The following is a 21,573-nucleotide window of genomic DNA, read 5'->3' as shown; positions in this document are numbered from 1 at the left end:
CTCTTAGGACGTCCGATCCCTTATCATCATGTGTCCGAGGGTAGGATGCACACTTGGAACTTCTTCTTCAATTTCTTCGGACGGCCGATGCGTCCAGAGTGTTGCGTCCGAAAAACAGCAACGGTTGTCGGACGTCCGAATCTGAGTTCTTCACACGTCCGAAGATACTCAAAGGATGTCGGACGTCCGATAATCTCCTTTTGTGCGTCCGACATCATCTTCAGTACTCTTCATCCTCTTTGATCTTCTTTTCCTGTTTGGTGTCTTTTCTGAAAAGGATCTTCTACAAAAAGTATTAGTAACATCCAAATGTTTTGTAATCATCAAAAGATATGAATTGAGATAAACAAGTTTAATGCTGCTCAGAAAGCCAGGAGTGTTGAGAAATAAGTGCGCCAACCGGTTGAATTTGAGTAGGAGTATTTCAAATTCAAGATTCAAAAAGTAATTTTTTGGTGCGGTCTAAAGCTCCCACCACGGGGAGAGAGAGCTCTCTTTTTAGAGAGAGAAAATGCCTCTACTAGAGAGATGACTCATATTCCAATATGCAAGCTAGATTGAAATTGTATTGAAAAATGTGCAAATGTTAAGTAAAACTTTTTCCTTTTCCTTTTCCTTTTCTTTTTATTTCATTTATTCATCCCACTAATTTCTCATAGACTTTTTCATTTTGCATAGTTGGTCTTAGATTTGGCATAACACACGCACACACATATGCATGCATGTATGTATGTATGTGTGTATGTATGTATGTATTACTTTGCATTATGAAGAGTTAAATGATAATGAACTCTATTATTACTGTCATTTGTATTGATAATTAAACACTCAATTAAATGACCCTTTAAGAAATAAAAAATTTGTTTTATATGTAAATTAGATTGTTCGTCTTTCTTTTTTCAATTTCAATAGGTTATCAATTAAGTATGAGCTGAATTGGCTTTTTGTATAGTTATTCGAATCACACGATAAAATTATTAGGGTAAACAAATAGTAAAATAAATATTTTAAAACTTTACTATTTGAACATTGGATTTAATAGGTAGGAAAAACAACAAAATAGAGGAAGTTTTTTGTTTTTCAGAGATTCCTAAAAACACTTCATTTGTACTTATATTCAATAGTTTTTATAATTAAACTACTGACTACACCAATTTGCAGCTTATGTCCACTAGTCATGCAAGAATTTGTGTAATCGAAATTAATAAAGCTATATACTAAAACTACAATTTTTTTTTCCTTTTCTTATACTACTTTTTGTTTTACATATCAAATTTATATTGTATTACAACTTCAACTTATTTAATAAAGGGATGAATGATATGAAGTGTTTATGAAATTCTATAGGAAGTAGAGAGCACATGTACTGTATATTTAATCAATTCATATCTCGTTTTCATTTTCAAATTGAAAATGTGGCTATAACTATTTAGAATCTAAGGGACCATAATAATCTAAATTCAAGATATTAGTGATTATAGGTGCAATGCCAAAAAACTTTTGACTAATGGTAATTAATTTTTTTTTTATATAGTGTAAGTGGATGCCTTGAATCCAAGACCTTTCATTTCTATTCTCACCCTCGGTACTACCCAACCCATCCCTATTCCTAATGGTAATTTGATTTTGACGATTAATCATTATTGATTTCCTATTAATTGTCTTAAATGGCAAGTGCCTCAAATTTGAAACTTTCGGGACCAAATTTATTTTAGTTGAAATATTAAGGACCAGTTTCGCACATAGGCCAAACATGGGAAACTAAATTGCAACTATTGAAACAAGCGTTATGCTAAGGATTTTGAAGCTTCCACGTACGGGGGAGCAAAATCACGCCTTTTTTTTTTTTTTTAAGCCCTTTTATTTTCTGAGGAGGACAATGCATCCCAATTGGGAAAAAAGGGAAGAATTGAACACCTAAAGAAAAAAGCGCAAAAAAATTTCCAGCAATTCAGCTCCTATGGCCATGGCTTTCCGATTTCCTTACGGACCCTTTATTTCTGTAAGTGTCTGATTCAAGAAATTTCTATTTGCAGCTTGAATGGTTATTCCAATGGTGTTTTAGTTTTCTGGAATATATTGCACTGTTTGAATGTTGTGCTGTAATTTATGCAAGAATATTTGTCAGAGATGCTGTAATTGATTGTAGTAATTTTTATTTTTTGTTGGGAATATACTGACACTAGATTATATATTGGTGAATTAGCTTTATGTTATTTGAACACCGAAATGGTCATTTGGGAAGGAAGTAAATATTTTAGTGAGACAGATGAAGCATATTAGGTCTGGTATATTCTTCAGATAACTTTTAATGATAGTACAGAAACCAGGAACAGAAACAATATAATAGTCATTGATATATACGGAAGCAAACAGTAATTTTTTTAGGGGAACAGTTATATGTTCATCCAGTAGAAATGCCTAATGAAAACCTTGAGGTTAAATTTCAGGCAGCGATAGTGAAAGAAAAAGCGGGGTCTTCTTGTTTTTCAATTTTTGCTTTCTCATTTTGAACCTTTTGTAGAATATATCTGACAGTTAGAGCAAGGTGTTATATTCTGGATCTGCTCTATGTATTTGAGAGAGAAGATCAGTTTTTGTTATTTTAGCTGAGTTTGGTTTGGCTCCGGTTGAAGGTGTAGTGGGGAGGGTGGATAGTAGGAGCCTTAGGGCTTAGGAAGGACAATGGACCAATAGGAGTAACTGTTAAATAGTGGAACTTTTGAGCTAGTGGGGTGCGTTTGTTTATTTGAGTGATTTTTCTTATTCTTTCGTCTTTCTAGAATTTTGGGAAAATATGATGTTCCAGAAAAGCTATTAAACATGGAAGGTTCTTTAACATGTCTAATATTTTTATAATTTGATCACGTCAGACTCGTCTGCTTCAATTGTATATATGCCATGATTGATTTGGCTATTCCTTGAGGGGGAAATCACATTGTGAATGTAACGTGTGGGAATCGATCTAGAAATATGTTAGTTAGCCAATGTTATATCATTTTAGTCGTTAAGATTGACACTGCCTGATATGTAATTTGGTAATTGGAAATGTATTACTTATAATATATTACATTGTTGTGTGTCCTGAATTATCGAATCAAAGAAAAAAAACTATTGTCACCTTATGTAAAGTGGGTAGGCATAAACTTAAGCATAAATTATGTTGGCTCTGGATCTTTTGGGTGTTTAAATTTGGATTCTTTCTTCTGATGGGTAGTGGTGAACACTTGGAATATCCTGATATAGGACATGAAATTGGATACTGGTGGCATATACAACACAACTGGAAAGGTGAAGGCAGAAAGTTTGGAGGAGAATCCAGACTGTAGTTGTGGCAAATATTTTGCAATCGCTTATGAAATTTCTTGCCAATCCAGCTGCTTTGGTCACTAGCTTAGAAACTGTCTGTCTTTCACTCATAAATTCCTCTTTCCTATGAGTTTTCTTTTTCTCCTCCAAGAGTTTAGACCTCTTTTCTCTTCAAATTTTCATTTTATTATCTTTTGTATGATCTTTGTTGATAGCATATGTAGATTTATGAAATTCTTTAAATTTCAGTTTCTTTCATGCCAAATTCATAGGATTTGAATATTCTTCAATTCGTGGGACTTTAATTCTATACTGAAATGATACATTTTCAAGTTCCTATAACTATCTATTGTTTTTTCCCCCTCCATTGCAATATGTTTATTCAAAAACTCAATTTACAGATTTAACATGACAAGAAAAGTGATATTTAATGTCCTAGATTTCGTTTTCTTAAAACCTCAGTTCCCAAAAATTTCAAAGACAGTGTAATTCTCAATTGCTTTGAAGAGAACATATGCTTATAGTTTGTGCTAAAAAAAAACATGCTTATGTTTTCTCTTTCATCTATTTACATGTCAATATAATCTAATGGGATTCTTTGTTTAGTTAACTTACGTGACAAAATTTTGAATTTTCAAGAATTTGGTAAAAACTGTAACATATTTGGGTTTAAATTTCATTCAGATTATATGATATTCTCTCTCTCTTTTCGGTCCTTTGTAGACACTTATTTTCAACGTGTAATGAACATATTTACGTATATCCAAATGAAGGAAAAGAAAGAAACCTTTTTTGTGCTCTTATGAGCTGTATAATGTCATGTCCTGGAAATTGTCTCTCTTCTTTTAATTTCTTTCTGTACTTTTGATGAAGAAGGCTATAGTTACTTGAGTTCTACTGTAGGTGAGTTCCACTGTGCTAAATTAAAATTGTCTATTGGCGTTGAATGTTTGTTTGCCTAAGATGTGAGTGATTCTGAGGAGAGTATAATTGTTTAGTGTTGCTGAATTAAATGCATTTAACATTTGCATTTTTTAATTTGAAAACTTGGCTGTCAACCTTGAATTTTGAGGGCACTTGCCTAAGAAGAGAGTGATTCATAGGAGATTAAAAGTATTTGATGTGGCCAAATTGAATGAGTTCAACATTTCCAGTTTTGGGATGATTCAACCGTGGGTTTTAAGGCTATCTGTGAGAAAATTTAATGGTGACAAAATTGTCTTAGTGCACCATGTGCTATTCTTGTTTCACAATGCTTCTTTTCCTCTTTTCCTTTCTTGAAATTTCATGTCCATATCTCTTCCAAGAGTGAACTTTTGCGCTAGTATAAGCTTGTTACACGGTGATCCATTGGACAACAGTATGTTTGCACGCAATTGTTACACATTTAGCTTTATCTAGACCAGGCAATGCACTTGGTTTGCACCCTTTCTATTTTTTTTTTAAAGTAATCTCTGGGTTTCTTCTCATAGACAGCTACAGGAGTTCTCTAAGAGAAAATGTTGTCAGGAACATTTATGAAATTAAAGTCATGATGCTTCCAAATGCTTCAGAGAGTCATAAACGGTTTTGATTATTAACTGTTATCTTGTTTTGGAGTGGTTCCATAGATAATTGGCCCATCATGCATGGTTTTAATTCTTACTTTGCTCCTTTACCATTCAGGGGCCGAGAAGTACAGGAGAATTGCTCTGCCAAATATTGACAGCAAGTTGGATATTATCTTGATATATGCTTTGGTTCTTCCATATCTGAAAGTAATTGATAGATAAAATCTGAAAACAAGTCTTGTCTTCCTAATTTACAGGTTGCATTCAATCAACTTGCAAGAACAGTAAATCTCTTGGTAGAGTGGGAAGGATTTTATCTTTTCAAGGATCCTCAAAGCATGTGCAGACAGCTTGCCGAATCTCATTTCCAAGGGCTACTTTAGAAAGTAAAGAGAAGGCATCTTCAAGTTTGAGGAAAAAGATGATAATTCCTGATTCAGATCCACCTAGTGTTCAAGATGTCAACATTCTCTATCAATTTTTTCATAGGAGGTATGATTGATATTGGTGGTATTGCATCACTTTTTTGTGTACCTATTAGATTAATCTCAGGAGAATCTGCAGGAGCAGCATATATGTGATTGTAGAGAACTCATCTTTATCCTTCAATTTCTTGTCATCTGTGTGTGCACTCAACTTGGCAAGGACAACTGATCTGATTGCACTCATAACTCTAACTAAATCAAGAAGAATAGCATCCAGATTGATCTCTAGTTCAAAAAGCTCACCATTTTTCCCTCTTTGATGATTCAATTAGCACTTTCTTTTTCTCTTTTGTGGATGTGGAAAGTTAACTCAATTTGAGTTCCTTAGTTGTCTATAATTTGCTTACTTCTGAAACTTTCGGTTGTCGCGTAAAAAGCCTGCCCCAGGGGTCACTTTTGGCATATAAGGGTCTCTTTGACATAACATTGTCCCATATAAGTAATATGTACTTTGTGTAGTATGTGTGTGGGAGAGTTTAAAATGCGCATTTGGTTTACCTTCTTACAGAAGGAACCAGCATGCATTAAGTTGTTTAGCTATAAAGTTAAATTTAGTTGCAAGTTTTTACTGAAGAACATGCTGTTCCAGTGTGGTTTAAAAGAATTGAATTTCTGTAAGGTCTTCAAAGGTATTTTCTAAAGGATTGACACTATGTTTTTAAATTCAGGTTTTCCATTTAACAATTTGAATGTTCAAGATGGCCAATCCAAACTGGTTTTCTACTTTTCTCTAGCCTTTGCATGCTAACCTGCTGTTTAAATAACATATGTGAAAATGTTGCAGAAAACTGTGCACTTTCAGTTTCAAAGAGGTTTCATTTATGACACCTGAAATTCCTAATTATGAATTTTACCATTCCAAGGCAGTTTTACTCCCTTTCTAAGGGAAACTGTTATTTACATGATTTGTTAAAATCTCTGACCAATTTCGATTCTTGCTAATTTACAGTTCAAATCTTGTTGTTCTGACTGGTGCTGGAATTAGCACAGAGTGTGGAATTCCTGATTATAGAAGGTTAGTGTCTTTTTCAAACTTTTTTTGGTTGCTTTGTTGCAGATTACCGTGCTTACATGTTATGTTCCTGGCAATGTGTTAGTATGCATGGTATTTTTGATATGTTTTTTTGCTTATTGACAACTTCTATAAGAACACATGTTGGAAGGTGCTTGGAATTAGCAATTGGCACTTTAGAATCATATCTGGTAGGATTAAAAGATGTGTCATATTTTAATTGTGTCAGTGTTGTGTTTGACTTCTGTTTTTTGGGTTGCTAGCACTTCATCATAGTGCTATTCTGTGATTCTCATAATGCATATTGTTTTCCTTAGGATTACATTGAGGAACTGTCACGCCCCAGGCTTGCTGTTTTTTGGGTTGCTAGCACTCCATCATAATGCTATTCTTTAATTCTCATGCTGAGTGTTGCATATGTTTCCCGTCAACCTTCATATTTAGATGCTTGTACATCTTATTAGAATAGCCTTAGCCCTCTTGCATATTGGTTTCCTTAAGATTACATTGGAGAACTGTCACGCCCTAGGCCCGCAGGCCGAAATGCGACCAAAGTCTCAGCAGCCAAGTCCAACTACTTGGGCGTCATCCTCGCTAGCCCAAAATGGATATCCCAAGTTGGACTTGAGTGCTTAGGCTCTACTTAAGTATCTTTCTTGCTTGTCTTCTAGACCAAAGGAGTTGAGACAAGATAAGAGAGAGTATAAGCTCAATCGACCTTCACTTATTGGTTTTTCGATATGGGATGGGGTATCACATTCACCCTTCCTTTTTAGGCTTTGCGTTCTCGCAAATCCAGACTATCCACTCAGTTGTGTCAGATTCTATGTAGCACTTATCTCTTCACAGCACTTTGTTCCTCCACTCCCTTGTGTAGTCCGGCGCAATACCACTGGCTTAGTCTCCCTTGGGTCAACATGGCACTTAGCCCTGCACAGCACTTAGTTCCTCCGCTCCTTTGTGTAGTCCGGCCCAATACCACTGGCCCAGTCTCACCCGCTGTAGAGACCACACATGGCGCTTTGATACCATAATGTCACACCCCAGGCCTGCAAGCCCAGAACACGACCAAAGTCTCAGCAGGCAAGTCCAACTACTTGGGCTCCGTCCTCGCTAGCCTAAAATGGATATCCCAAGTTGGACTTGTGTGCTTAGGCTCTACTTAAGTATTGGTCTATAGCACTTTACTTTTACGATGTGGGATGAGGTATCGCAGGAACCAATAGAAATTATTGTTAGTGACATGGCAAATCAGTAATGAAGGATAAAAGAGTAGAAGCTTGCTTTTGAATGCAATAACTTAGCTGTTGATCTTCAACTAATCAGAAGTTAAAGTTCTTTCATTTGTCAATTGGTTGAACTAGTGATAGTGAGTACATTTTTATTTTTTACTTTTATATACTTGCTTATATCCACGAACTTGAGGATAACTTTCTGGTTGGTTCTACTAGAGTGGTGCAACTATCTCCTTATCAAGAGCTTCACTTACATCATCTAGTTTTTTAGTCCAACAGCATCTAGGGTTCCTTGAATTATGTGATATCTAACACTGGTTAATCTGCATCAAGCTGTTCACAGGAGCCAACTTGAAAGTTGTCTTAGTGGAATTTATATTTCACACCCCTTAAGTTTTTATGTCTAGTCCTTTAATTACAAGAGCTCCAATACCAGCATGATTTCCTTCTAGGTATTACTACCTTTTTTACTTCTGCAAAACAAAGCAGTACCTGATCTGTACCCAAAACTCTAACCTAAGAGGAGATGGAGGTCTTAAGGGGCAAAGGGGGAAGAAGGGCCGGAAAGACAGAAAGGCAGAGTGTTTGGTTTTCATTTCCTGCCTCTCTTTTTTTCTTTTTTTGGGGTGTAGGGTATGGTTGGATTAGAATTTTGTATGTATGCTGTTTCTGACATTTGAAGTTGCTAAGCCGACCGCATTAAATCATTATTCATTTGCACAAATGAAATGTTATAAAACAAATAGGTGCAGCATTTTACTGATCTGCACCAGTTTCAAAATGTATATACTTTTTGTGACTAAAAAGAAAACTCGATAAACAAATACAAATATATTTTTCCGTTCTCATTAAAGAGTTACATATATATAATGAAAAGCTTCTGGTGTTAATGCTATCATAGAAAGCATGTGAAGAAACAGAATTAGAGCATTTGTTGGCAAAGTATCCTCTAGGTATCTTGTTAAAGTGCTAGATTTGATAATGGCTATAGAATGCAAATTATTGTTGTCATTAGCACTCAAGATTAAACAATCAAATGCACTGAAGTATAGGGATAACAAAGATGTTTGCAAGGTTTGAGTGACATGTAATAAGTCAAAACAATGCGAAAAAGCAAAATCTTTTGGCTGTACCAAACTTGTGGATGGAAGAATTGAACAATAATGAAAAATTTTTCCATGGATATGCTCATCTGAAGAGCATTAATGTTGCTTGGTGAGATGGTATATTGGCTGCAGGCTATTAGAAGCGTGGAATGAGTTTTACAGGTACATGAGTTTAAATATAAAAGAGGATTTGGAGATGACATCGAACACGGTATTTAGGGAGAGATGGTTGTTGAAACAGTTTTTCAGGTTGTTATGCAACTGATCCAAACAAGGGGAAATTAGTTATCAGTCATCAGCAAAAGTTACAGTGCATTGCAGGAGACCAATATCTAGAGACTGGAGGCCTTTGTTTAGCACACTCTTAGTAAATTAAACAGGGCAGTGGACCAGCTTTCCAATTGGGGGTTTGGCATTTGTAATTATTCGGGAGTTAGGACAGATTTTAGATCTAGAAAGTAGGGAAGTTTTTCTTCCATGATTCGGATCATAGTGTTAGCATCCCCTTTGTAACAAGAAAGTAGATAGTTTTGCTCCTTAATCAAAAGGCTTGGGCAAGAGATTTTGGAGACAAACCTTTAAGAAGTATTACTTAGTCTGCACTTATTTTAATTAAGGGTAAAAAACAAAAAAAACCCCTGTGGTAAACCTAATACACAGAAAAGCTCCCCGTGGTTTCAAAACGTACAACATGACACCTCATGTTTTGAACTAAATTGTAAAGGTAACGGAATCCGTTAAACTTAACGGAAATGACTTATTGGAACCTGAAAAAAAATTTTATACCTAATTTTTAACAAATATACCTATTCTACCCGTTAACCCTCAATTCTCTCTATCTAGAGAATGAAACAAATGATTTTTTTGGGCTGTCTTTTGCTTAATTATATCAGGGCATTTTGGTCATATCGTCTATTTCCGTTAAGTTTAACGGATTCTGTCACCTTTACAATTTAGCTCAAAGTATGGGGTGTCGTGTTGTACGTTTTGAAACCACGGGAGGCTTTTCTGTATATTAAGTTTACCACGGGGGGCCTTTTTGTTTTTTACCCTTTAATTAAATAAATCTGAGGTTGCAGAAAATATAGAAAAGATGTAGTTAATATTATCTTCATTTTGAGTATTACTGGATTAGGACACAAATAGAGGATTTTTTCTGTGGGCTTTAATGAAGTTGGAAGAAGAGACTTGAAATTCTTTGGTAAGTAAATGTCGGAAAGTACAGCCTTGGAAGCTTGAGTTTTCCGTGTCGGAGCTGCATAATGTAGCAATCCTATGAGAAACAATGTTGAAAAACTACAAAATTGTATGCTATTGGCTGATTATTTGCAAATGCGATGAAGAAACCGGGGGCCCCTCTTGCTTTGGAGAGTTCAAACTAATATGAGAAAACGGGAAAACAAAATATCTGATGCTTTCAGGGAACAGTAGGCACTCAAAAATTTCTAGTTGACCCCTAATGGATAAAGATAAGTCTGTCATTCATGAAACTGGTCCATTTGATAAAAGCAGAAGAGTGGAGTTGCAGCCATCAAGCTGCACTGTGTGTTTGAATCAATGTATAAGTATAATTTGGTTGTGGATGGAGAACTTCCTATCATTTACCATTTTTCAATTCACCTTTTAGTAATTTTCTTTTTACTTGAGTGGACCTACATTTTCAAGTTGTTACCTGTATTTCATTAACTTACAGATGTATGCTAGATAAACTAGTAGAACAAATTGAAAGATCATGACAAATTATATTCGTATTAGTGAACATTGACCACAAAATGTATAACCTGCTGACTCAAAAAAGAAAAAAAAATATACAACCTACCGAAGGAACTGATGATAATGGTAATGGCAATAACTCTAACAATTACAAGTGCAGCATTAATAACAAAAGTAGCAATGAGGCTGATGATGGTTACCGAGAAAGCCTGTGAAGAAAGAAAACAAAATGATAGAAAAGTGCAATTACTTTTTTCAGCAAGCCTAGAATGTGGTTCCAGTAGCATTTGTGGAAATATTTCACCTCATACCATTGAGATGCCATTCGAGATGCTCAGGTACTTGAGTGCAAATGTGTACTTTTAATAATTATGCCATCTGCTTCCTTCTGTTCCACATCCTAAATCATTCAGTGATAACAGTCTCCAGGGAGTAGTTGATGAACAAATATATGCAGGTTATGCGAGTAAATTCATCTCATTTTTCATTTTGCTCCCCAATGTAAGTTTGTGAGCCACTTTTGACAAAATATTTGTATTTCCTTTTATAGAATATTGAATACAATCTTTTTGATGAAATAGCTAAATCGTGTAGTTTTCTAATACTGATTCAAAGATGTGTATTCTAGCAGGAGTCATCTACTTGTCTGTCTGTGTTTTCTTTCGCTAGAATAAGAATCTCATCAATGTTAAAACCAGCTGGGCCTGCATATCCTACCTGATGACAAATTTTCAATTTGCACATCAAATATGTAAAAGTGAAAATCTGCTTTGAAGCTGAGAAGTAATATCATTTTGTCCTTTTCTTTGCAGTCCAAATGGAGCTTATAGCACTGGATTCAAACCCATAACCCATCAGGTGAACTGAAGGCACGCGCCATGAAATCTAGCTAGTTTTTTGAGTGATTTTCCACTATGTTGGATAATCTTCTACTGTTCCAAAAAGTCAGAGATGCCCCATTCTTTTAAATGCCGTTTAGACTTGAAAATATGTGGAGCCATTCATTGAACCTTTTTTGTTAAATGTTGCATGAACTGCTCATAATTTGGTCTAAGCCTTTTTTATTGATTTTTTTTGAACAACTTATAAAATTATTATTTTTAACAAAGATATTAGCCACCTAGACTAGATTTGATGATAGACATCATGCAGTAGAGCTTTAGGCAGTCAAGATTGAGCCAAGTGCTATGTTGTTTGAACATGTTTTTATTGCAAACAAAAAATTAAAATTGCTGTTAAGCTTGTCTTGTCTAATTGTTGAACAAGCATTGTCCAACTGGCCTTTAGCAGGGTTCTTGAAGCTTGCTTCTTCTGTATATGTCTCTATAACTGCAAATGCACTATCAGTATAGAATTTATACTTACATTTTTTTTTTTGGTGTTGAGGGGATGTGAATTTGAGCTTGTAAGTTAACAAATACTAACACACCTTCAAGCTTGATTTCACTAGCTGGAAAAACTATGTACAATGAGCTTCCCCTGAGTTGATGGAGTTGGATTACAAGTTCCTTGATCTGTATTTGAATCCTATCAAGGAGATGAAGCATGCCAAAAAAGAAAAAGTCATTAAAATGTGGACATTGGAGGAAAAAAGCTGAAAAAGTTGCTAATGCTTGGTCATGATTATTTTGCGTCTGGTGCTAAAGGAACCTCTGTGTGTTAATTATGTTATTTGATACCAGCTCACTTGTGTAGCTATAACTTTTGAAAATTGTGTTGACCTGTCCCTAGGTTTCTCCATATTAGAAGGGGCCAAATTCTAGTTTTTGGAAGTACCTTCACGTACACTATCAATATTTTAAGTTAGAGAGCTATATTGATATTTTAGAAGCTATGTTTCATTTAATAACTGATGTAGAAGGGAAAATTGTTTAAAACGTCCCTCACCTTTTCCAAATGAATTTTTTCGTCCTTCACTTTTTAAAGAATAACTTTACGCCCCTTACAAAGTCAAGTCGGTAAAACTTGGTCCCAACCTGGGTTTTCAATCACTTTTTAGCTCGAAATCGCCACGTGACTCACATGCTGTCATTTTTATGTACAAAATGGTTAGGTCCCACATTTTTAGTGGCAAAAATGAATATGGATTGGGTACGACCCACTTTTTCAGGAAGAAATGAAGATGGTTTGGGTCATATCCAACTTTTTTAGGGGCAAAAATGCATATCGATCAGGTCATTTTTCTTAACTATAAATGAAATCTAATCTTTTTGGCACCAAAAAATGACCATTTGTAGTTATGTGATGGATTCAGAGTAAAAAGTGTTCGAAAACCTAGGTTGAGACCAAATTTTACCGACTTGATTTTGTAAGGGACGTAAAGTTACCATTTTAAATGTGAAGGATGAAAAAATTCATATGGAAAAATGTGAGGGATGTTTTGAACGATTTCACGATGCAGAATTTTGCGAATATGAACAAGGGTGTTTGCCTATTTCTAGAAATCGATAATTTCTGGGCTTTATTTTTGTTTCTATGTTTTGTCAGATTTTTTAAAAAGTATTAGAATTTTCCATCTTGGCTTAATAGGAGTTTATGCGATCCATCCGGGCACGAAGACGATACTGGGCAAGGAGCTATGCCGGATGGAGAAAGTTCACCGCTGCACAACCTGGTGCAGCTCATATTTCTCTGGCATCTCTTGAGAAAGCAGGACGGATAAATTTTATGATTACACAAAATGTAGACAGGTACACTGCTTTAGTTATTGGTGTTTTATTGCCTTAGAACTTGTGCATTTTTTTCTCCATAGATTTTTTTTTGGTATAGAACCTAGAGGAGCAGCTAACCCTATAAATTCCTTATATCAGGCTGCATCATCGTGCTGGAAGTAATCCCCTGGAATTACATGGAACCGTATACAATGTTAATTGTACAAATTGTGGTTTTTCACTTTCTCGAAGTGTATTTCAAGATCAAGTAAAAGCCCATAATAAAAAGGTTAGTTTTTCTAACTGCATAAGTAAATGATCTTGCATACTGTTGTTTGTTATTTTCAGCTCTGATCTTCTTGTACAAATATGCCTGGGAATTAATCTGATTTATCACATATTTTTATTTTTTTGTCAATTGAGCTATCACACATTAATAGCTGCATTGTTTTTCCATTTTTGAAGTTGATAAAAGGGATTGATCATGTTAAAAATTGGCACATCAGAAATCTGTATGTGATGGGCTGTTGGTGTAAGGATCTGTCTCATTTGCTTAGGCTGGAAAGAATTTATTTCATATTGTTGACCAAGAAGGGGATATGGAAAAATAATGCCCCCAAATATCCCTTAGTTTACTCTGAAATATTGATTTCATTTCGTACATTGTCTGTCTCTAGAAGACGCCCATTGCTTGTTCTGGTGTCGTGCCTGGAAACCACTTCGGGGATCTACGTATGAAGGATACCACTTACTTACCTTGAGTATGAATTTCAGCACTTTGTGGTAGATCTGTCTCTTTTACTTTGGTTGGGAAGAATTTATTCAGATGATGTCCAAGAAACCTGAAAATATTGGTTTACATTGAAATATTATACTTTGGTGGTACATTTTCTATCTATAGAATACATTAATTGCTTGTTTAGGTGGGGACTGGGATGTGTGCATATGATGGAGAACAGCTAGTTACCTTTACTAGTAGAATATTCAGTCTATTGTGAGAATTGTTTTTGTAAGATCTGTATACCTGGTTGAGTTGCCACTAGGTATTGTCATAAGAATATTTCTTGTATAGTCTTAACCTGAAGATTTTTAAATTTGTAAAGAACCTCTCTATAAAGATTAGGATCAATTCTGCCCACAATGGATTTGCCAGTACTTCATGACTTTGTTTTATGTCATTAATGCCTTAATGAAGCAAAAATACAAAAGAACGGCTTTTTGGCTCTTATGTCACTGCTGATAGCTAGATCTTGGACATTCATGAATTTCTTTCAGCAAGAGTGCCTTTGATCAAATAAATTAACCCCATCAGTTTCTTCTTACTTCCAAACCCTGTCCTCACAATTCCCATTCAAGAAGTTCGTTTTGGCATGAGTGTTAGGATTGATCATTAAAGTTTAGCTCTCAATTTAACTGGGGTCATTATCCGGGTACTATGCCTTGGCTGCTATGCAATTAGGTGCTTTTGTTTCATTATAGTCGTGCCAAGCTATAACTTACAGGAGCCCTTGCTGAGGCCAGAATGTGTTGAAGGTTAAACTCGTTCGTCTTGGCCAAAGTTACATACTAGTGAAGTTTTGCCTTTCTCCCATGGAACTGCTATTTATAGGCATGTCCAACTATGTGTCTGCTTTCCGAAATTTGCATCATTGTATTTGTGTTTTAAGTTTTTGAGGTTTTGAGGTCTAAACTGTCAGTTATATTTATTTGTATCAAGCTGTCTCTACATTGATTATTTATCTTTTTTCTCATTTCTTTGAGGTGGTTTGACTTGAAATGCTCAATTAACCTAACAATTGTGCATATGTATGACGTACTTTCCTGTTCTATGAGAACTACTTCTCAATCAATATGTTGTGCTATTTGCCAGTGGGCAGCTGCAATTGAAAGTTTAGACTATGACAGTGTCTCCGACAAGAGCTTTGGTATGAAGATTAGGCCAGATGGCGACGTTGAAATTGATGAGAAATTCTGGGAGGAGGAATTTCATATTCCTAGTTGTCAGAGATGTGATGGAATTTTAAAACCTGACGTAAGCCATTTCCTCATTTACATGATGTTAGTGGGATTGTTATTTTTCCTGGATTGAGAGTATCACTGGGTTCATGCAAGTCACCTAAAAATAATAATAGGTAGCAAATAAAAATTTGCACTTGCAGTTGACATTTTAATGTTTTAGCTCTTGATTTACCTAAAGGTCAAAAAAGATTCTTCCAAAGAGATATATATCCTTTCTTTACACTATATCAGTGCTTACTGAAAACAAATGGAAAAATAAAAAGTAAAAAATTAAATAGGAAGAAGTCTTTTGAAATTGGATCTAGCACATGAGTTTAATGAAAAACATGATAACTAAAAGTTTTTCCGCATTCATCTTTTATTTTATTAGATAAATGCCTAAAACTATTTTGCCTTTTCGCCCCAGAAAAATACATTTCCACTTGTATTCCTTGAAATAATCTGTGAAAGTACTGAAGTTGTCATTTGGACAACAAAGAATTCTTAGATTAATATGTTTCTCTTTCAACTAATGATGAGCTCTTATTGTACAGATATAGAAATGGGAGTACAGAAATTTGTTTTCGGTAGGTGGAGAGTACAGAAATTGTCTTTGTAAACTAAATTGTATTCGAGCCTAAACATTTGATTTTATTAAATAGAAAGTTCCATTCAACTGGTAAATTAATTAGTTTCACAAAGACTGGATGCCAGATTACTGGATGAATTCCTTTTTCCTTTCTCTTGATAAATATTTGCTATTAGCTTCAACTGTTTTCACATTTTAATTGGTATATATTCGTAGTAAGGACAATAGATGTTGATTAACCTATTAACCTTACATGCTCCTTCTTGCACTTGCATCATTAAGGTTGAGATGCAATTGGAAAGGATCTCACATTGTCATTTCTTCCTCTTTCTTTTTATCTTTAGAGTAGCACATTTCTCGGTAAGAGGCATCATTAAAATGGCCCCCATGTATTTTATAGCGAGTCTGTGAATCTCTACTGCGAAGATAAAATCGGGAGTTATTTTGGATAGCTTATATTCCAACAGTTCCACAAAGAGGAAAGCTGTTTCTCAAGGTTCTTTCTACTGCTTCAATTGCACTTCTTTTCCTTCCTGTGCAAACAAATTCTGACAGGATACTGAACAGAGGCATCTTTGAAGCCTCCAGCTCAACAAATTACCATTTTCCATCCTCATAAGTGCATCAGAACACAGTGCTATTTATAAGTAAAGTTTACAACAAAGATTTACCTATTTTTTTGAAATGGTAAAAACTTCTACATTGTGAAGCAATGCAAAAAGATTTGTCTGTCAACTTGCTCAGGTTCCTGCAAGTTTCATGCAGAATAGAGGCTGGTATGCTATTTGTCAATTCAAATTTGAATGTAAGAAGCTGCGCATTCTGTTAAATTGGCATGTAAAAAGAAACCTTTTATTCTCTCTCTCTCTCTCTCTCAACACGTTATTTAAAGGAAGTGGAGATTTGGATTCAGCAACAAAGGAAAACATTGTGTGGCAGGAGCACTTAGGTTTTGTCATTGATAGAATAGTTAGATGTAGGCCAGGTAAGCCACACTTTCCAGAATTCAGTCCACTGGATTGACATAATCTCCTATCGTGTATCAATGTGGCTGTTAAATCTCTCAAATACCATAATAATCACAATGGACACGCCAAAAGAATAAAACAGAATGTTTTCATGAGGTTAAAAATCTACAAAACCAAAAAAAATAAAACAGAATGTTTTCATGAAGTTAAAAGTCTACAAAATGGACAGTATTTAGTTTCCAGATGTATCAAATGGTTCCCCAGTTTGCTAAAACAATGTTGAGCTAGATTTTTGGTAAATCTTGAGTGTATAATACTTCAGATGCATACAGTACTTTGTTTACAAATTTATCGGTCTACTTGACATTACCGGGACTTGCTGGTTCATAATTTTAACTTTGCCTTGTATGTTTCATTCTACTTCTTTGGATGAATTATTCTTGTTTTTCCTTGATTTCATTTGGCGATGATGTTTTATCTCAATTAAATGCTTGTCTTATCTATTCTTTTCTTTTAGCTACTTTGCATAACCATCTTTTATTGGTTGACATATACTGGAACTAGAATGTCTATATTCATCTTAATGTCTAATGTATTTAACTTTCTGCAGGTTGTCTTCTTTGGTGATAATGTCCCAAAGGATAGAGCTGACACAGCCATGGAAGCTGCAAAGAGATGTGATGCTTTTCTTGTGCTTGGCTCATCTTTGATGACTATGTCTGCTTTCCGTCTTATTAGGTGAGAATTGTTTAATCTTACTATTCTATTTTTTTTGTTATTGAAAAAACAAAGAGGGGGATGGAGGCAAGATGATCATGTTCAGCAAGTTTTTTGCAGTAACCACATATTTAAGTGGGTCATTATAGGACACAAAGAAAACTTATCAATATTGTGGCTGACAAATATTTGGAGGATTTGAAATAAAATATGCAATTCAATGAATTATAATTACGTGTTAATCGATTAACCTGCTATGCAAATTGAGATAAAAGTGGTTCTCACCTTTGACTTAGCTCGACCAAGGTAAGGGAATTTTTCTGTTTACACAAGCTGAACTAGTTTATATTCTTCCTTGTAACATACTTGCATTAGATGATCTTTTGTTCTTTAAACATGTTTGTGAGTTGATTGCTGCTTGTGAGTATAATTGCATTCTTGGTCCATACTTTAGCTTTAAGATAAATAGCCAAATAACTTCAAACATCGAGAAGTCCACTGAACAGATTTCAGCCAGGCAGGACCTAGAGATTTATGAGCAACCATGCATCAGTTTGGGTGCTAGAAATCAGCAGCCAGATGTCAGTTTGGGTGGTAAAAATTGTCTCAAGTGATGTCTTAGCTGCACATGGAGCTCAATACTACAATCCATGTCTTAGGGATAGAGCTTCAAGTATGTTGCTGCTATTTGTCTTAGTAGAAAGCGCACAACAACTCCCCTGCCTCATCCTTTGACCCTGCTTACTGGCCAGGATAAGAATAAATTCCTTTCAAGGAAAGGGTGGAAGTGAATGCTTTCCTAAGATGTCTTTTACCCAGTTGCTGGCCTATTTACCCAGAAAGAAAAAAGATTAGAAAGAGAAAAAAATATTTCTTATAGAGACCCCTCTCACAGCAAGAAATCTATCTTAGTGCCTTTCCAGGTACTATACAGGCTTTCAGACTCAATATCTTCACTCTTGAGCTTCGTCTTGCTTGTGTGGTTTGCCCCATATAAGACCCTAAACACATGGATTCCTCTAAGACTCCAACAGGCTAAGCAATGGATGAAGCGGCTTACCTCAAGATTGATACATATTAATTGCAAAGAGCTATGTATTAGGTTGATACTGATAGCAATACATATTCAAAAACAAATTTAAGATAACAAGAATGCTCTATCCTGATTATATGTAAAGAAATGTACCTTCCCTGGTAAACAATATTCAATATTAAATAGTTGCTTAGCTCTTAAAATTTCAATGGAAAGACCCTTTTTTTTCCACTCTCCCAGAGAAAAATTTTGAAGTAAAGCAAAGCAACTCCCACTCGGGAAGTCTCATATTAAGCAAACGCTCAACCCTTATTCAGCTTCTACATGGTTTAAGGCAATACATTTCAACTTCAGTGATGAAACTATCTAGTTCTCTTGGGAGTTCCCTTCTGTTGCTAATGCCTATGTAACATTGGAGTTTGTGTAAGAGAGTTTTGAGGGATATATAGTTTAAATGCTAGTTGCCATTGATCTTCTTGGATGAAAAAGGGCATCTCTCCCTGCAGGCAGTGAAACTCAAGTCTTATTTATGTCTGGGCATTGATTTATTCCTGTATAGAATCTCTCCAGCAAGAATGATCGAAGGCTTCAGCAACTAGGATTATATCATAAAAGAGAAGCTTTTAGTCCAAAGGAAGGTGTCGATAGCAGTTAATGTGCCCTCTAATGGCTTCAATGTTTGTTGTTGGTGATTTTGTGATTTGAACCAAAGCTAAAGTAGGTCTCTGTATCAGTTTCATGAGGGCTTTTCATGTAATTGATATATTGTGAGAAACTATGAGTGTAATCTGGCGTCCTACGCTCTCTAGCATCTCATTTTCTTGGCTGTTAAGTTTGCTTAGGGCTGTTAAGTTCACTTACTCTATTTGGTGTCCCAGGTCCAAGCCTTGCCATCTTTCTAAGTATGATTTAGGTGAAGCTTGGAATGTTCTGATGCAGACAGAAGCCTGAGAAGACTAGGGAAAGCTTTGGTGCATGACCAGCTTATGGGCTTGAAAGCAAAATGGTGAAAGACATTGTCCTGGTTAGGTAAATTAGCCCGCTTATGGGCTTGAAAGCAAAATGGTGAAAGACATTGTTCTGGTTAGGTAAATTAGCCCAACGCCTGGATACTTACATGAAAAAACTTGTAGAACGGACGATATTCTTTTAAGTTTTAAAAGCTGATGTGCAACGCGAGCAAAACCTGATTATATATTGACTTGCAGCTATAAAATAAAAGTCTAATATAAGTAAATTCTCATCCTAATGCTTAGAATCCTAATCAGTGCCTTGTCCAATGGAAGTTATGCTGGTCCAGAATGAGTGAAAAATTATTGTGGAGACTTGTTTGGAATTGGTAATTCTTTTTCTTTCTTTTCTTCTTCCTTCTTTCCTACTTTTCCTTCTCCTATCCACAGTTTGTCCTACTTTCTGGAGCCAAGTATCTGATATCCTTTTTTATCCACATTTCCTTGGTACTGCATCAGATGGAAAAGTGGACTAAATTTGTGCTTTGAAATTTGTCCTGTATGTGCCTAAATTTGCTATCATGCTTGTGTATGCTGCAACTGGGGTGTTGGACTTGAGCTCAAGTCCAAGAGTATCTGAAGTATAATTGCATTTGGTATGTGTTTTGGCTTGAAAGTTACCCATTTCAAGACTGGCAGATCCTTTCCTAATAAGGTTTGGTTTGTTAGTTATGCCCCTATCTTTTGGTCTGGTCTTCATCAACCTTTTTGTATTGTTTATTTGTCGACTTGATTATAGGTCTTTGTTTTTTGGCAGCTTCTGCAGCAGTTACTAATAGATTTCCCCTCCTTTTTGTTTGCCACATGAGATGTCTGATATGTTCTCTTTGTTCTTGCATTTTTTGGATTTAGTAATTCATTTGGAGGGAATCCATTCTCAGTTTAGACATTGTTCTCATTCAATCTCTATAATTCCATACAATAAGCCAAGTATGAACTCAAGATTTTCGTCTGTTCCTGCCATGCTGTGGTATAGATATTCATTATGAAGTCCTAAAACCCAAACTTATGAACATTAAATTTAAACTGGTGCTTATAAGGGTCTCTGTTTTCTGGTTCAGTTTCTTTTTCTTTTTTCTAATTGGCATTACGATGTCTTTTTGAACTTGCTAAGAGTATCATTTTCAATTAGATTTTATGCACGGGTGTTTATTATTTGAATAAAGAGGTCATGTATTAAAAGACGGTTATGGGACAGTTTCCACAAAGATCTCTTTTCAATAAGGGATGTATAAAGATTATTTTTTGGTCTTATTTGTTAGGGCTGCTCATGAAGCTGGTGCTGCTACTGCAATTGTAAACCTTGGCGAGACACGAGCTGATAAATTTGTGCCTTTAAAAATCAACGCTCGACTTGGTGAGGTACGGTTTCAGTTAAATCACATTTTTCTGAACACAGTCTCATATGGCATTAAACCTTTTCTGATGTTGATGCATCTATCTTGCAGATACTGCCAAGATTGCTTAACACTGGATCCCTTAGTGTCCCTGTTCCTTATTCATAGTACCTTGAAGCTCAAGAGATGGTTTCAAAAATTGACTCAATTCATCGCGGATGCAATTGCCATTGCAAGCACCTTGTAAGCCTCTGTTGTAAATGAAATATTGTTTAGATGATGGTTTTGTATCCAGCAAAGTAAAATTGGATTAAAACCATTTCTTTGTCCTGCCTAAAGTGCCACTAGATGTTGGATGGAATCTCGTTTAGTTCTTATGCTGCATTTTCTAAGTTGTATGCTAAATATTAGTACATATATGTTGTAATTCTACCTGCATTGGTATTAAGGAGCCCTTGGTATCTGATCAGACTCCTCTCTACTTTCTTATGTTCATGTGGTGCAGTACAATTTCGGATTAATTCCATAGAAAGATTTTGTTTGTGCCAAATTTACAGGGCCCTTGATACAACATTGGACTTTGTTTGCTCCAAATTGAGTTACTTGAGTTGGATAGAAGAATTTGGATTTAGGGCTAAATTTCAAAGGAATGGATTTCAAATCTGTAATTACGAAATTAAGTTGCTTGGGGCATCAAAAAGGTTTGAAGAAGGGATTTGAAACCCATAACTTAAACCAAAAAAAGCCAAAAAAAAAAGAAAAAAAAGGGTCTTCCAAGTCTGCTTCAAAATGAAATGAGTACATTGAGAAACAAAAGCAGAACTACTAAATGTCCTAGGCAAAAGTTAAATTGCATTAGT

The 21,573-nt window shown here is 35.3% G+C and overlaps 1 protein-coding gene across 5 annotated transcripts; it reads left to right on the top strand.

Moving 5' to 3' along the window:
* Window positions 1–1,898: 1,898 nt before the first annotated feature.
* Window positions 1,899–21,263, top strand: LOC113778388 (NAD-dependent protein deacylase SRT2). Of its 5 annotated transcripts, none has more exons than XR_003469259.1 (12): window positions 1,918–2,002; window positions 3,247–3,291; window positions 4,975–5,020; window positions 5,117–5,351; window positions 6,294–6,359; window positions 11,223–11,268; window positions 12,940–13,100; window positions 13,221–13,350; window positions 14,932–15,093; window positions 17,227–17,354; window positions 19,245–19,395; window positions 20,639–20,720. XR_003469259.1 is itself a non-coding variant. In XM_027323787.1 (12 exons), the coding sequence occupies exons 1-12, from the start codon at window positions 1,961–1,963 to the stop codon at window positions 20,879–20,881; spliced, it is 1,218 nt and encodes a 405-aa protein (XP_027179588.1). In that variant the 5' UTR covers window positions 1,941–1,960; the 3' UTR covers window positions 20,882–21,263. The 5 variants fall into 5 exon arrangements, 3 of the variants coding, with proteins under 3 accessions (XP_027179589.1, XP_027179590.1, XP_027179588.1); XR_003469258.1 differs by having other exon boundaries at window positions 19,245–19,454; window positions 20,639–20,710; XM_027323787.1 differs by lacking the exon at window positions 19,245–19,395 and adding an exon at window positions 20,825–21,263 and having other exon boundaries at window positions 1,941–2,002; window positions 20,639–20,738.
* The last annotated feature ends 310 nt before the right edge of the window (window positions 21,264–21,573 follow it).

The sequence above is a fragment of the Coffea eugenioides genome, chromosome 7, assembly GCF_003713205.1.
Source record: "Coffea eugenioides isolate CCC68of chromosome 7, Ceug_1.0, whole genome shotgun sequence".
In the NCBI taxonomy this organism is placed as follows: domain Eukaryota; kingdom Viridiplantae; phylum Streptophyta; class Magnoliopsida; order Gentianales; family Rubiaceae; genus Coffea; species Coffea eugenioides.
Note: the sequence above shows the minus strand (reverse complement) of the source record. Positions and strands in the feature narration are given on the sequence as shown.

What these genes read in the sequence shown, in the direction of transcription:
- LOC113778388 (XM_027323787.1), top strand. Translation starts at nt 1,961, where the DNA reads ATGGCCATGGCTTTCCGATTTCCTTACGGACCCTTTATTTCT. An exon ending in TATACAACACAACTGGAAAG is followed by an intron (nt 3,292 to 4,974) that starts GTGAAGGCAGAA and finishes TTTACCATTCAG; the next exon opens with GGGCCGAGAAGTACAGGAGA. An exon ending in TCTGCTTTCCGTCTTATTAG is followed by an intron (nt 17,355 to 20,638) that starts GTGAGAATTGTT and finishes CTTATTTGTTAG; the next exon opens with GGCTGCTCATGAAGCTGGTG.